Source organism: Apiospora phragmitis, assembly GCF_038363925.1.
Source record: "Apiospora phragmitis strain CBS 135458 chromosome Unknown utg000002l:1.0-5516284.0:1.0-5523493.0, whole genome shotgun sequence".
NCBI lineage: Eukaryota > Fungi > Ascomycota > Sordariomycetes > Amphisphaeriales > Apiosporaceae > Apiospora > Apiospora phragmitis.
Genome location: NW_027117400.1, coordinates 1 through 14944, shown reverse-complemented (window position 1 = coordinate 14944; position 14944 = coordinate 1). Strand labels below are relative to the sequence as shown.

The following is a 14944-nucleotide window of genomic DNA, read 5'->3' as shown; positions in this document are numbered from 1 at the left end:
TATTAAAGATTAAAAGAAAATATTAAAAACGAATTTAGCTAATTTAATACCTTTAATAATTTCTTTTCGTATATAGAGCTTGCTATTAAAATCGATACTCGTATATACGAACGCCGCCGCGAAAAGTAAGGCGGGTAATAGCGGTAAATTAATTAAATTTAAGCTAATATAAGGCGATTACGTTATTATAATAATATATCGTTAAAAAATAACACGGCGTATAGTTATTATAATAAACTTATAAATTTCGACGTTATTAAACATAATAAATATAATAAAAAATAGAACGTTATTTATTATAATTATTAGAAATAAAAATATTTTACTCGAAATTATCGATTATTAAAAAAGAGTTTCCGAAAAATCTCGAACGGATAATAAATTAACGCTACTAAAAGAGGGCTGGTAAATAGCTTAGTAATATATATAAGCTAAAGACTACTACTACGTAAACTACTTTTAATACTCTAAGCTAATAAAGCTTTTTTACGAGCTTTAATATAGTATATAAAGAAGTTTTATTTATAAATAAAGGCTAAATTTATTAATAAAAATAAGAAACCGATCTCTTTTTAATAATAGGCTTTTATAGGGGTAAAAACCTTAATATTAAAGGGTTATAAAATATGTAATAAATAAAGGGGTAAAAATAATAAGTAAATATTATTTTAATAATAAAGGGATATAAAATCGTTAGTTATATAACTATTATACTTATTTAAAATAATATTATAGTGCGTTTAAATTAACTATTACGCTATAAAATAAAAGCTTCGGAAATAACTAAACGGTTATTTTTATTTAATTCTACGCCTTAAGTGCTACCTCGCGGGGGACTAACCCGCCGATCGTAATAAATAAGTAAACGAGCATCTTTTAAATCGTCCGAAGCGGTTTCTAATATAAAGGTATCTTTGAGCTATTTAATAGCGATTTCGTTATTTGTCTAGCCTTTATTACTTATATTAAACTTTGATTTTTTAAATTTATCGAGGTTTTAAGAGAATTATTAATCTTAGACTAATTTATTTTTATAAATTACTAAAGAAGGGATGGCTTTTTTAAAAACCGATATATATTTTAATATAATCGTTTAATATTTTAAACCTAGGCTGTTTTTATTAAATAAAACATAATTTTAAACTATTTATTATAACGTCATTACTTCTTTAGCTTTTTAAAATACCGTGCTCGTTTATATTATATTTATTTTTAAGTTTAATAGCTTAAATTTAAAGTATATATAATTTAGTTAAAAATTAAAACTTAATTACTTTAATTAATACTCTATTAATACGCTAAGAGTCGATATAATATTACTTTTTCGTTCGTAAGATTAAGTGACGTCGAAGGAATAAATCTATTCAGTTTTTACCTAATGGTATAAGGTTATTATAAAGGGTTAAAACGCGCTGAGCTAGTTCTTTAATTTACGTATACGTTAATACGACGCTAAGGGCTTTTTAAGCTAAAATCTAGCCTGTTAAATACTTCTCTTAAACTAAAGAAAGCTTTTAATAAGTAGATATTAATTCTCGACGTAATTATTAAGCGTAAAGTTAATTAATAATGGTAGACCGTAGAATACCTTAATAAAGGGTAGCCTTATAAATAGATTTACCGTTTACTATATCTTAGATAATAATAAAGATGTCGTTTTTAATATATAAATATACTATTAATAAATTCGTATATATTTAAAATAAAATAATTCGAATTATAATTCGTTAAGAAATCTCTTTTTAAATCAAAATGGCGGTAAATCGTGGTGGAGGTCGACAGGGGGGTCAATTACAGGGGGGGGTCAATTATGGGGTGACGTACGTTAATGACCAGCGGTGCATAACTCCAGGCTGCCGCCCTCGAGAACGTGAGCGTGGGAGGCAGTGAGTGTGTCGATGGGTCTAAGGAGCAGCGATAAAGGCAGACAGGCAGGAGGCCGGGACGGTGGTCGGTCTAGGGCGGGAAATATTAGGTAGCTGTTCAGCTCATAGAGCCAACGGTAAACGGGAAGCAAAGCAGGTAGCTAGAGGTAACAAGATTCTACCAGAGATTCTTTTGGATACCCACAGGTTTATGTCAAGTATTATTATCAAATCTGCTTCGGTGTGTGCGTAGCCGCACGAGCAAGTGATCTTCTCGGTGGCCTCGCGCTATTCGCGGGAGTTGATCATTTCCTTGATTTAAGTATCTATAATTTAGGTGATTTCGCCGCCGGCGTTCATACGGGACCTTGCCCATGGCGGTGCACACTTGGCCAATTTATCCATGACTATAGAATTGCCTCCCGTAGCGGATTTGTCGAGGGATATGCCCGAGACCTCCTTGCTAAGAATTGCACTGCGCAGACATGTCAGTATGGTTTGGGGGGCCGGCCTGGGCGATAGGGGCCTTTTTCTTCTTCTTCTATGGCTCCCGCTTCTTGTTCTTTTTCTTCTTCTTAGCGGCGCCCTCGGCGGTGCCTGCGGCGGGCGTCGTCGGGAAGCACACTCTTTGCGTTGGAGATACTGTGTCATCATCTATGTCCCTCAGCTTGCTGAAATGACAATTACACTTCCACTCCTGCTCCAGGCCTATAAACGTCTCTTTCAAAGGTGTTATTCTCAAGCCTACAGGGGCGGCGTGTGGCACCCGGTTGTTTCTATTCGGATGTGTGACTCTTGGACGTCCTTGACAAGTGGGCGACCCGAGGGATACAGTCCAGAGCCATACGTCGTAATGCCTCTACCTTATATGCCGAGAATTAGGCTCCTTCATCGACCGTAACCTCCTGCTGCTGTTTCTTCTTGTCATCCTCATAGCACGGGTGGGGGGAGGGGGAAGGGGGGGGGATGCTGTGAAACAGTCATGGTCGTAGTTGCGGCCAGGTTCGTCCCTGTTAGTCCAGTCCGTTTATTGCTTGCTTGCTTGCCTGCTTGCGAGCGGCTCAGCAGTAAGAGGTTATCTGGAGTAGAGGCGAGTTTATGTGTGCAGGCCGACACGGACATCTGATGGTAGGTACTTGGCTTTTCTAGCATTCACCTACCCCATTCCCGGTACAGTGCAATGTTTGTTCTTCCCACAAAAACAAGCAAGCAAGCCTCTCCAGATCTTGAGACACGCAGCCAGCTCCCCCGGAGCATTAGCCACCGTTGGCCAGCAGCAGCCGCCGCAACTCGTCGAGTATCACGACAGTCATGGGACGTCGGACTCGATCGGCTAGTGGACAACAGGAAGCTGCACTACTCTCACAATGCCACGAGAAGCCGATTGTGCGTTGGCACTGGCTGTTTACGTTGGAAAAACCAGCCGTTAGTAGTGCCGGTTCTGAATGAAGTCAACCAACAGATAAACCCCTGAGATCCAGACGCCTATGGATGTGCTGCTGGCCAACCGCAGCAATATTCACTCATCCCCCGAAGGCAGGCCAGGGGAACAACTATACATTGTGGCATACATAGTCTGGATTCTCTGACAGGGAATGGAGACCAACTGGAAGTGATTACCTGTGAGGTTCATCTCTACGACAAGCCGCCCAACCAGCGCCCTATCCATAGACCCATCATCGACCGAACATCCAGCTGGGACGGAACGTTCTTCAATAATGCTAGTAGAAGCAACCCGCCGAGGTGCTAAGCGAGTGGGAAAAAAGAAAATGAAAAGAATACAAAAAACGGCACTCACATAATAGTAGATCGTCGTCGTAACACTCTCGAGCCAAGTCGAAGCTGGCCACTCAGCCCTGCACGGCAGGGCTCCTTCTCTCGCAAAGAAAAAGGCCGAGTACATCCAGGGCGTTGTCGGTCGTTCATATCGCTGCTCGCCGAGTACCAGCTGAACATTATAGCTGAGTAGCCTTGCCCACAGGCTGCTCGCGCGAATTGTATGATTACGACTAGCCTGATCTTCCAGTGTCAGGAAAGTTTTTCTCGGTGAGCATGATGCTATCGAGTATTACTGTCTATGTATACGAAATACCCGACCCCAGTGAAAGCTGACAGCTCTTCCCAGCAAGGAGAGTGACTGTGCCGACCAGGGGGAGAGAGCAACGAGAGAACTTCCCTGCTCAGTGGTGGCGATAAACAGCAAGTATTACGCAATTGCCACGGCCACACGCAGATTAATTATGCACGCACTCCCGCCCGCCCACTTCCTCCGTAAGAGACTAGCAGAGAGCCATATATGTGCAGTGCTTCAGTGAATCCTCCTGAGTCATGGGTCGAGTCAGCTAATATTGGAATCGATAAACTTTTTTCAACATCTCTCGGATCAGGACGCCTATAATGGTCCGCATTGCTGGATCCCTCGCTGTTAGGCGCCCAGCGCTGACGCCACAACATCCCGACATGCTTCGCCTGATCCTCGATACTTGACATGGTCGTACAGATTCTCGGTTTCAGTCTCCATATATCGAGATATCGAAAGCTGAAACTGCCATATGCAGGCTTCCCTTTTCCTGAACAACTTCCGCCGCAGGCAGCAAACGGTTCCTTGTCGGCCCACACGCGGAATCCTCCACAGGGCACGGGATCAGGTTGGGTGCCCTCTTTAACAATGCCTGAGAGATATATAGTGAGTACTATGCAGATGGTGATAACGATGATAATATTGGGCCTGGGCGCAAGCTACCTGTGCAATCACAGGCAGGAGTGTCTACGAAACTTATGAATGCCGCTGGAACCATGAAAACCAGAGGTACCGAGCCGACTGCCGCGATCTGGAAGAAGAGACGGATGCAAGCCTCGCTTTGCCATGCTACATGAAATGCTGCATTGGGGATGTGGGTTCGGGCAAGTAGAAACGCGCGGCTCGAAACGGGTCCTTCCTCCGCGAGCCACTCACCCGGCGCGTCGATTAAACCAGACGTCGAGCTGGGTATGTATAGACAATTCATGATAGAAACAGATCCGCCCGCCAGCGGCAACCCCCCAGCAGCCCCACTGCGGGCACCTGGACCTTCCCGCGCGCCATGATCGAGGAGAGGGCAAGTTTCCTCGACGCCCCGCCCCCAGGCAACCCCGCCACGGGACATGACCAGCCACTGGTTATTACGACAAGCGCGGAGTACTCTCTCTCTCTCTCCTTCAGCTCGTGTGGTTCAGTGGCGAAAAGGGTTGTCCTGGGATGACTGAAGGCAGGTGGTGCCTCTTCTTGATATGGAGCGCACACGAGCCCGTTCCGAAAAAGACCAACTTGGCAGATCCCCGAGGCGGAGCTGTCAAAATCAATGTCCTGCCTACCTACTCACCCTAGCGCAGGCTGGCCATGTAATATCCTTGCCTTTGAAACTTGACCCTGGTTATTCGCCCTAATATTGCATGCGTTAATAGCTAGAGAATATCCCACCTTCCCCTTCCCATCTCTATGTATTTCGTTTCGTTGCCCGAACGTGTGGCATGAAGAGGACTTGAGAGGACGAGAGGATGACAACAAGACTTCGCCCTGCTTTTCCATCTTTCGTTGACTTTCCCCCTTTCCAACGCAATGCCCTATTCGTTATTGTCCAAGGTTTCCTTTCTGAGATCAATTTCTGTATCGGGATACCCAAAATCACAATAGCTGCAAGATACCCAAAACATCATCGCCGACTTGATATCCTGTTCCCCTTTCTAAATGTCAAAGTGACGTAATACAAACAAGCGCAGGAAAGTGGCGGGAGTAACTATGACTCGAATCTTTAGGGTTTTAGAAGGCTCTAGTGGCGGCTGCAACGCCGCCGCGACATGGACAATTACACGGAGAATGGAAACGGCATGGAAACAAGCGCGACGGCGGCAGTCCAGCGAGAAGCGCAGCAAGCTGGGCCGCAACGCGGATCGGCTCGAGAGGGAGGGGCGTCACGGGGGCATGTTCAAGAAGCTGGATGGAGGGGCCTGTCAAATATCATATCGTCCCTACTGCCCCCTTTCCACGCGCTCCCCAAACAGCCCGCAGAGCTACGGATCATCAGCAGGGTCCTTCATCGACAGGCTTCTTCTCCTCCTTGTGGTGTATCTGGCGGTGCTTGCATGAGTGGACTTGCTCTCGGTATGCTTATGGTCTACCAACAAACGGCCCCTCCATCGCTCGCCAACTGCTACTGACTGATCGCAATGTAATAGCTTAGTCCACTTTATGTGTTCCAGGTATTATCGTGAACCTTTCTTCACGTGAGACCCTTTCTTCAGGCCCTCTAAACCGTGTTATGCCAAGATGTGTAAGATTATGTGTTCCAACAAGTTATTGCAAGAGGCCTCGTTCCCTGGACGAGCCCGCGCCTCTGCGAGTGCTGGCGAACCGCCACATCGCCATCCTGTTGGTCTGGACCTTTTTTTCTGGCACAGCGCGGAGTGTACGTGGAACGATGATATCGACCAGGACTTTGATCATATTAACACCAGTAATAGTGATTTGCATGCATACTGATTCAGCTTAGGGGTGCTACTTTGGTCGACAGCCTGGACACGGCTGCCACACAGCGAACACAAAGCACTTCAAGCACCAATGGCTATCATCAACCTGTGGTCTCCATGTTTCTTTTTCTTCATCAAGGAAGGGTATGGAAGGGGATGGATCCATATCCTCAACACCTGTTAAACTCTTAAGCTGGGCAGCCGTCGCCCCGGGCCATGGTCGCTCGGGCGTCTTGGCACAGGGATCAGGGCGGGTCGTGGTTTGGGCAGCGGCTAGTATGAGGCTCGATATACCATTATAAAAGTATGAGTAGACATGACTCCTAAACGCTACGCTGTCTAAATCTTTAACTTCCCAGGGTTCGGCGGAGTTCGGAGTGAAAGCCAGCCCTTTGTCGGCCTGTGCCGGCTGCCTCCCATCTGGCAGCAGCCGGCAGTAGCTGGCAGTAGCTGACACAGTGCTATGGCCACCTCCCACCTCCGGCCAGCCTTCTTTCTCCTGCATTTCTCATTTCCTGCCTTTCACACCACCATCAATCATGTCGCTCGCAGAACTGTCCACCCGCGTCCCCGATCAACTTCTACTGCCCCGGGCAGCTTGCGCTTCTGCCCTGCTTCGTGTCGGTTGTGCATTGCAATTGCCAAGTGTCTGGCCTGCAATGTCGTCGGGCTAGGATTGGGATCACGTTGGGAACTCTTCTTGATCGTAATTCATAGAGAATAGTCACCCGCGTCCCTAGTCACTCTACTACCCTTGACGGCTTGCAGTTCAGCACTTTGCTTTGCTTTGCTTACATCCACTACCACGGCACTGGGGTCTTCGGTCTTAGGCTCATTTCATGGCGCGCGCGCTCGAAGAAATGAAGAACCGGATTCGCATTCAGTTCACAGCACAGCACAGTACAGTACGTATAGTCTTTTAGACACTTACCATTTGCTTCTTATAGGCATTGCGCCACACGACGCGGACGAGCTATGGCAGACGACATGACCGTCCGGGTTGCGACCACGGTCGTCGCCGTCTGCGAGGGCCCGCAGCACGAGACGACGACGGCTACGACCAACAGCGTTCACCTTGGGCGCTCCTTCAGGTTCGAGGCCACGTACAAACCGGCCGCTTCGATCCTCTTCCGCTTGTCCTTTACCCTCGCCGATGACGTGACGCTCTACCTGCGTTTCACCCCTGACCTCATCGCTTCGCTGAAAAGGATGGCCTGTGGTGGAAATGAGGGCGGCGGCGACAGCGACAACAACCACAACAACCGCCCGCCGCATTTCGAGACGATACGGCGCGACTTGGACAGCCCTCGGGGAACCTTGACGCGCCTCCAGTTCAGCCTCCACTCGCACAGGCGCGGCCAGTTCATCGTGCCGAAGGGCTTCGATCCGAACCACTACAACAACAACAACAACGGCGGCGGCGGCGGCGAAGAAGAAACGCGCCGCATCCTGGCCTCGCTCGCCGCGCTGGCCGCCGCCCCGACTTTTTCGCTATACATGCACGACCGCGACATGCCGAAAGCCCAGTACCAGGCCGTCTACCACGCGTACCAGAGCTGGCCGGCCGCGACGGGCGCCCAGATCGAGGCGTTGGAGCAAATGACGGATCTGCGGACACTGTATAAGGGGAGGGGCGGTGCGCTGCTGGACGCCGAGGCCCAGGACGGCCTTCTGCTGCTTCCGGGGTACACCGAGTGTCCGCCCGAGTACACCGGTCCGGCCTCGGACTATCTGCTGCCGCCCTCTCAGCAGTCGACGGCGTCCAAGGCGGCGTCGTCGTCGTCGTCTGATGTGGCTACTGTCGCTGTTTCCACTCCGCCGGGCTACCGGGACAATGACCACCGCTGTGGACATGGCGGCGCTGAAGGTAAGCATGCATGCCCTACTGCATCAACTACGTCCCACCACCCCCACCGCCGCAATGTCCGCTTACATGGTAACCAGAACCAAGTGGCAAGCGCATCTGGAGCAGCGGGAGCGAGAAGGCCAGCAGCTGGCGGCCGTCGGCGAAGAGGAGGGCGAAAGGTCCAAGTCCTCGGCAGCAGCAACAGCAGCACGATAATGCCACCAGTATTGAAGCCCTTCAAGCCGAGCTCCGGGGCCAGCGCGAACAAGTCGAGATCCTGGAAGAGGAGAACGTCCAACTCCAAAGCCGCATCCAGGACCTCGAGGAGCGGCTCGCCACCATGGAAGAACTCCAAGAGACGGTGGACGACAAGGTCGCGGTGGTCGAGGTGAACCACGATTCCCTCAGGCTGGACCACGAGGGGCTCGAGGAGCGCTTCACGGCGTATGAGGCGGAGGACCGGGCCACGGACTGGCTCGAGCCTGGGTGGAGCGGTACATTCGGGACAAGGCGGACGAGATTGTGGCGAGTATTCGGGGGGATGTGAGGAAGCAGTTAAGGAGGGCTTTTGAGGATTGACTTTACACTTCTGCTTTTTTTTTTGGCTTGCATCGCCTGTGACTGAATTTGTATTGCTTGTGATTGTGAACTTGCCTTACACCTGTGACCTAAGCCACGGGTAGATATGCGTGAGGCAGGGCTTCTTAACTCCTATGCTTAGAATCTAGTTTACGCCCAGGGAGAAGCTCGAGATGGTGAAAGTTGCTGGACCGCTAGTAAACGGCTCAGTTCTAAATTGGGCCGCTTTTGTAATTAGATAGGGAGGTTGACCCGGTTGCTGTCTCAGCTAGTGTCTCAGGTCTCTACATGCTATGAAGGGGCTATAGCTCTGGCCTCCCTCTGGCTAGTGAGTGTAATATACGAACTGACGACGAATCGGTTTCGACAAGGGCCTCAGCGCCTAGAAGCTTGAGTCTATGGAACGAGGCACTTTGATCAACAATGCCACAGGAAGCCTCTAGGGGCTGTGTAAAGATGATGTCCGCTAATGGCGTAACCAAGAGTACGTTTCATGGCCTTCATCGTTAGCTGAATCATGGGAGGATCATTGTTATTGGTCAAGTTCCTTCTATAAGGCGTTGACAGGCGGCGGGGCCTCCTTTCAAGATGATCGGAGTAGTCCTTGAAGCTTAACTCGCAGCGGCTCGTCGTCTCTTTCGACTTCGCCGCCCTTCATATCACGTGGTGGCAACTAAAGCCTCGCGGGTATGAAATTCCAGCTGTTTGTCTGTGCTTTCTCCCTTCTTGGGTTCCCCCCCTGTCTTTCTCCTGTCCACGCACAGTCTAAACCATAATTATATTAATACAATTTTATCCGGCCATGCCCGCATAAAACCGTCTCTTCGACATATCGGAGAATCTAGAGCTTAAGGAACTGATCCAGGTTGCTGGACGTTGGCTTACAAAAGGACGACAGACGCAAGCTGTAGCGGCATGTACAGAAAGTGACATGAAGAGCCCGAACCAACCATCAAATTCTAGTTCGCCCGAGCGTCGTCTCCAACTGGGACCACTTTCGACGTATTCACACCCGCAATGGAACCAGAATGATTCAGTGGCATAACACTGTATTCTCTTTTTGCTGCATCAGCTCGAACAGTCTCTCGAACAGTCTCACGGGCTGTTTGCGGTCCTGAATTCTGTTGGTCTCTACTAGAGCAGCAGTGTCAATTTATAGTTAACGCCCTCGATATGTGTGCCATTTATCTAATCGTCCACATTCGACCCCTCAGTTGGTGGAAGTCAAAATGAGCGGGACAGCCCTCCATCTGTCTGCATCGGGGGTACAGTATAATACTGTCGTGTCTACAGTAATGCCACTCTGTGGTAGGGTGTAGGTAGATATTACCTGGAAATATACATAGAGTTGCTAAAGGCGCCCCCGCTTCAAGAACGAAAACCAGTGAGCAGCAGCAGCAGCAGCAGAATCGGGGCGGATGGAGGCACCAACAGCCGCTGGTACGGCTGGCCCATGGTTTGTCGTGGTCAACACTGGTGGTAGTCCGGTACTCATCTGCCTGTCCGCTCACATTAAGGTACATTCGTGTCCCGTCAACTCCCACCTAGTAATAGTGGAGGAGAAGTGATACTGGCCACTGCTGATCCAGTTCCAGAACCATGTTGACAAGAAGGGTTTCGGGCCAGCTGGTGCGGGCAACCATGGAAGCCAGGACCGGAAACAGCCCACGAGAGTATTCGGGCTCTCGACACAATGCAGCAGAAAGAGAGCAGCTGCTAGATGGCACTGACTCCGAGGTGGCTCATCCCTCTGCTAGGGTTAGTAGTGGGAACATCAGGCTCTAGTCCTGCGCACCAGAATAGGTATGGGCTGCTTCACAAACTGTCGGTCCGGTGTTCATTCCTGTCTCTCAGTACCACTTGAGGACCATTCCGATTCTGCATCACACAGCCCGTGAGACTCTTTCAGTTCAAGCAGCAAAAGGACAGTACCATGTATTACTGGGTGATTCTGGTTCCATTCGGAAATCGGCGTACCAGGATGGTTCTTTCGACCGTCCATATTGCTTCCAAGTCCTCCTCCACATTACTTACCGCCTTTATCTCGGTCGTAGGGCCACTGTTTCAGTTCATTACGTTCAGTCAGCCGCCAAAATCTCCATGAAAGCCGCTCGGAACTTGTCCGTCTGTAGCACGGTGCCGTAGCTTTATTCAGTCAGCTCGCTTGCAATGAATATGCCAAGAGAAGGCGACGAGGAAAACGAAGAACAAAAACGTAACGGAAACGGGAAAAGGGTTTGGCAGGCAGCGGCGCGTACCCGTGACATTTGCCATCCCGCAGGAGCTGCTCGGCCAGGCGGCGCAACGCCCCGACCCGTAAGAGGGCGACGCCGGGCTGGCACCGGATGTAGCGCCAGGCCTGGGCGGGCGTCAGCTCCCCGTCGGAGCAGAGGCTGTACGAGAGCCGTAGCAGGTTGTCGAGGAGGTCGCGGGGCGCGAGGCCGCTGCCGGGCGGTGGGCACGCCAGGCGGCGGCCAGGAGGCGGATCATGGGGCGCGGTGGGCGTGGTGGGCGCGACGCAGAGCAGCTGCGACGAGACGGCCAGGGCGTGGCCCGTCGGTGCGTGCGCGTCGTGGGGGTCCCCCGCCAGATGGCCGAGACAGGGCCCCTCGAGCCTAGAGAGAGGGCCAGAGGGCCCCCTTGCGTCAGCATTGTGGTCGAGCCGGATGCCAGGTGATGTTCCGGAAAACGCCGGCAGGAGGGAGGGAGGGGAGAGAGAGGTGACAAAACTCACGTCAAAACAAAATCCATGCCCACCTCCACCTCGTCTGCGTCCCCGATTCGGGTGTCGTCGTCTCCATGGCTATTCAAGATTGCCGTAGCCGGTGAAGCGCGTTGCGAAGGTTGTTGTGACGTGAGACATTGCTGAAGCCCGAGTTCGCCGAGTCTTTGGTTGACCCCCTCGGGGGCGTGGGAATACCGTGTACCACCGTCTTGGCTAGGCTCGGGGCTGTCCTTGGCTACCGATACAGGGGTAAAGACGTCATCAGCGCTTTGAGAGCTGCGTTGTTGCGTGAGATCGTCGATGATCCTCTGCATCTGTTCGCGTTCTCGCAGCAAGTTTGCTTCGCGGATGCGCGACTGCTTCAGGTCCTCTTCAAGCGACTTGAGGTAGATTTCCTTGCGGTCGCGATAGGTTCTGTCGACAGTGTTAAACTAATTGTAGGATTGATCAGTAGAGCAAGAGGAGGAGGGAGAGACCTACTTCTGCGCCTGTCGGAGTTGGCGCCGTCTCTTTATTGCCGCGTCCTCCTTGGGCGCTGTATATCGAAGCATTGATAGCTTCATTAGTGCACGGTCGGGGCTTTGTGCGCGCAATGGATAATGGGTAAGTACTCACCATTGGGGTTGAAAATACGGAAGAGCCGGTCACCCATTATTGGAGCGTATTGGTACTCGGGAACAGGCGATGAACTAGATAGGATTACGTCTCATTTATTAATGAATCGGCCAGGAATGGGGTGTGCAAAGATGTGGGCGAGACGGCCAGATTTAAAGAAAGGTTCATTCGAAACAAGGATCACGAGATGACAGGGCCTACCTGATATGAACCGGAAGGAGGAAGACCCAAAAAGGTCCGTTGATTACCGAATCCAAATTCCCGCTTCCGGTCTAGCCCTGCGGCTGTTCTTGCACACACAGGGACACAGGGGGGGCTGCAACCCCGCCAAGTCGTTAGGGTCTGTCATTCGTGTATCACTCGGCCAAGTTGACAGGGGTCAGGGGGTACTGCTCTTGTCGCCGACTTGAAGCCGTGTAAATTCAGTTGTCTGTACCGGGAACACAGTGTGCATGCACTGAATACCCTGCAATTAAGCTTAATGCAACCGCGCCTTGCTTGCCATGTTTGTTTGGGGCGTCTGGCGTCTGCTGGGTAATCCGAATTACCCGATTCGGAAATCTTGATCATTAACCAGTTCTTCGCCCTCATGTGTCCTGGCGCCATGCCATGTGTATATATATAGACAGATCCGTCGGCTTGTTCAGGAGATGGGAGATGTAATTAACCAGCCCATTCGCCTTCTCACCACTTTTTCGTCAGTCCTCCTACGCAGCCAGCCTGCAAGTTCTTCTACTCTCTTTCTCCGGCAGCCGGCTTGTCACGTGTGCTCTCCTAATTATCCCAACATCCTTACTTGATCAGACAAACCTGGCATCTTTATCACGCGCCATCATGCAGTTCATCATCCCCACTCCCTTGTTGGCCGCCCTGATGGCCCTTCCCATGGCCCCGGGAGCGCTAGCTCGTCCGTCGTCGTGCAAAGCCAATCTCGTCGCACCCAGGGCCATCTACACCATCAGCAACGATCAGCAAAACGCCGTGGTAGCCATGCCCGTGCAGGCGGATGGCATGGTGGGCAAAGCCACCACCTCGACTGCTACGGGGGGCATTGGCGCCAACGGTATAGACGGCAGCACAAACCAGCCATCGGCTCCAGATGCTCTGTTTTCCCAGTCGGCCCTGACGGTCGCCGGAAAGGTAAGGAAGCACTTGCGAGCCCTCTCTATATATTTCTAAAAAGCAACTACTTCACTTCTCGTCGTAGTTTCCTCCAGAGGCTAACATCGGATCGGTTACAGATGCTGTTCGCCGTCAACGCCGGCTCCAACACCGTCTCCATGTTCGCCATTGACGCCGCCGACCCGACCAAACTGACCATGGTCGGCAAGCCGGCCGCGGTGCCGGGCGAGTTCCCCACCACGGTCGCGGCGTCGGACAAGCACAAAATGGTGTGCGTGGGCACGACGGGCGCCAAGGCCGGCGTCGCGTGCGCCCCCTTCTCGGCCGCGGCGGGCGGCATCGGCCCCATGGACGCACTCCGACCCTTCGACCTGGGCCAGTCCACGCCGCCCGTCGGTCCTACCAACACGGTCTCGCACGTCTTCTTCTCGCGCGACCAGCAGACCCTCTTCACGACGGTCAAGGGCGACCCGACCAAGAACAACACGGGTTTCCTCGCCCGATTCGCCGTCGTTGCTGCTGATGCGGGCGGCGGCTGCGACGGCGGGGCCGCCACCGTCGCTCAGAAGGGCGCCAAGGCGTCGCCCGCCGGTACGGCCGTCCTCTTTGGCGCCGCCACCATCCCCGGCTCGCAGGACCTCTTCGCGACCGACGCCTCGTTCGGGGCGGCCGTGCTCTCCGTGCAAAACGACGGCCACGCCGTCGCGGTCAAGGGCAAGGGCGTCGTCGACGGGCAGAAGGCAACGTGCTGGGCCACCGTCTCACCCGCCACCAAGTCCGCCTTTGTCACCGACGTCGGTACCAACCGGCTGGTGGAGATGTCGGTGGCCAACGCCCGGGTGATGGGTCAGGTAGACCTCAGCGCCAACGGCGACCCGGGTATGATTGACGTGATGGCAGGGGGCAACTTCATTTACGCGTTGAGCCCCGGCAACGGTTCTACGCCTACTGCCATTACAGTTGTTAATGCAAGGGAAAAGACACAAGTCCAGCATTTCCAAATTGGGCCCGCTGGAAAGAATAGTATGGGGTTGGCCATGGTGGTATAGTTAGATTAGATTAGGTTATAGTTCGAATATTATTCTTAGAGCTCTTTAATATATATAAAAAAAGTCTTTAAGGTCGAAGTTATTTAAAAATTAATAAGAAAGAGAAATAGCGTTAATATAATAAAGGGCTTAAGTTATTTAAAAATAAAGTAAAGGATTTAAATACCCTAGGTATTATTCCGCCGATTATTCGAGTAGAATAACTTCGCGATTTAATATAGCGTACGAGTCTACCCCTTTAGCTTATAATAAAATAATACATAGTAAAGTAACGCGGCTAATTAACGTATCGCGTTACGCGCTTTTTATTTAAAGTATATCGAGGTTTATTAAAGTTAAAATAATACCGATAATTATAGAAAAAACGAATAGAATAAATTATTTTTAAATATATATTTTATACTTTAATTTCGGTAATTAATTTTAATTTTAATTTTTAATTTTTTACTTTTTTTATATTAATATATATTATATATAGAATCGTATGGCGGTTCTATAAAATATACCCGTACGGCGTAGGGTAGCCCAAAATTTTAAGGGTAGGTGTTATAACTTAACTTAACCATGCGGCTAAAAGACCCCACTTACCGGCACGGGGATACGATAACCCGGCCTAGCTACAATATTAGGGTTACTT

General features: G+C 50.5%; 3 protein-coding genes across 3 annotated transcripts; 2 read left to right on the top strand and 1 right to left on the bottom strand.

Annotated features, from left to right (window-relative positions):
• Positions 1 to 7358: 7358 nt before the first annotated feature.
• PG994_000879 (uncharacterized protein) lies at positions 7359 to 8764 on the top strand (the record flags this gene model as incomplete). Its single annotated transcript, XM_066852288.1, has 2 exons — positions 7359 to 8238; positions 8316 to 8764. 2 exons carry the CDS (start codon positions 7359 to 7361, stop codon positions 8762 to 8764), a joined length of 1329 nt encoding a protein of 442 aa, XP_066720429.1.
• Positions 8765 to 10874: 2110 nt separating this feature from the next.
• Positions 10875 to 12173, bottom strand: PG994_000878 (BZIP-type transcription factor; the record flags this gene model as incomplete). Its single annotated transcript, XM_066852287.1, has 5 exons — positions 10875 to 10941; positions 11055 to 11411; positions 11531 to 11935; positions 12002 to 12056; positions 12137 to 12173. The coding sequence occupies 5 exons, from the start codon at positions 12171 to 12173 to the stop codon at positions 10875 to 10877; spliced, it is 921 nt and encodes a 306-aa protein (XP_066720428.1).
• A 797-nt stretch (positions 12174 to 12970) lies between these two features.
• PG994_000877 (uncharacterized protein) lies at positions 12971 to 14307 on the top strand (the record flags this gene model as incomplete). The annotated part of the gene is made up of 2 exons (XM_066852286.1): positions 12971 to 13276; positions 13378 to 14307. The coding sequence occupies 2 exons, from the start codon at positions 12971 to 12973 to the stop codon at positions 14305 to 14307; spliced, it is 1236 nt and encodes a 411-aa protein (XP_066720427.1).
• Positions 14308 to 14944: the final 637 nt, after the last annotated feature.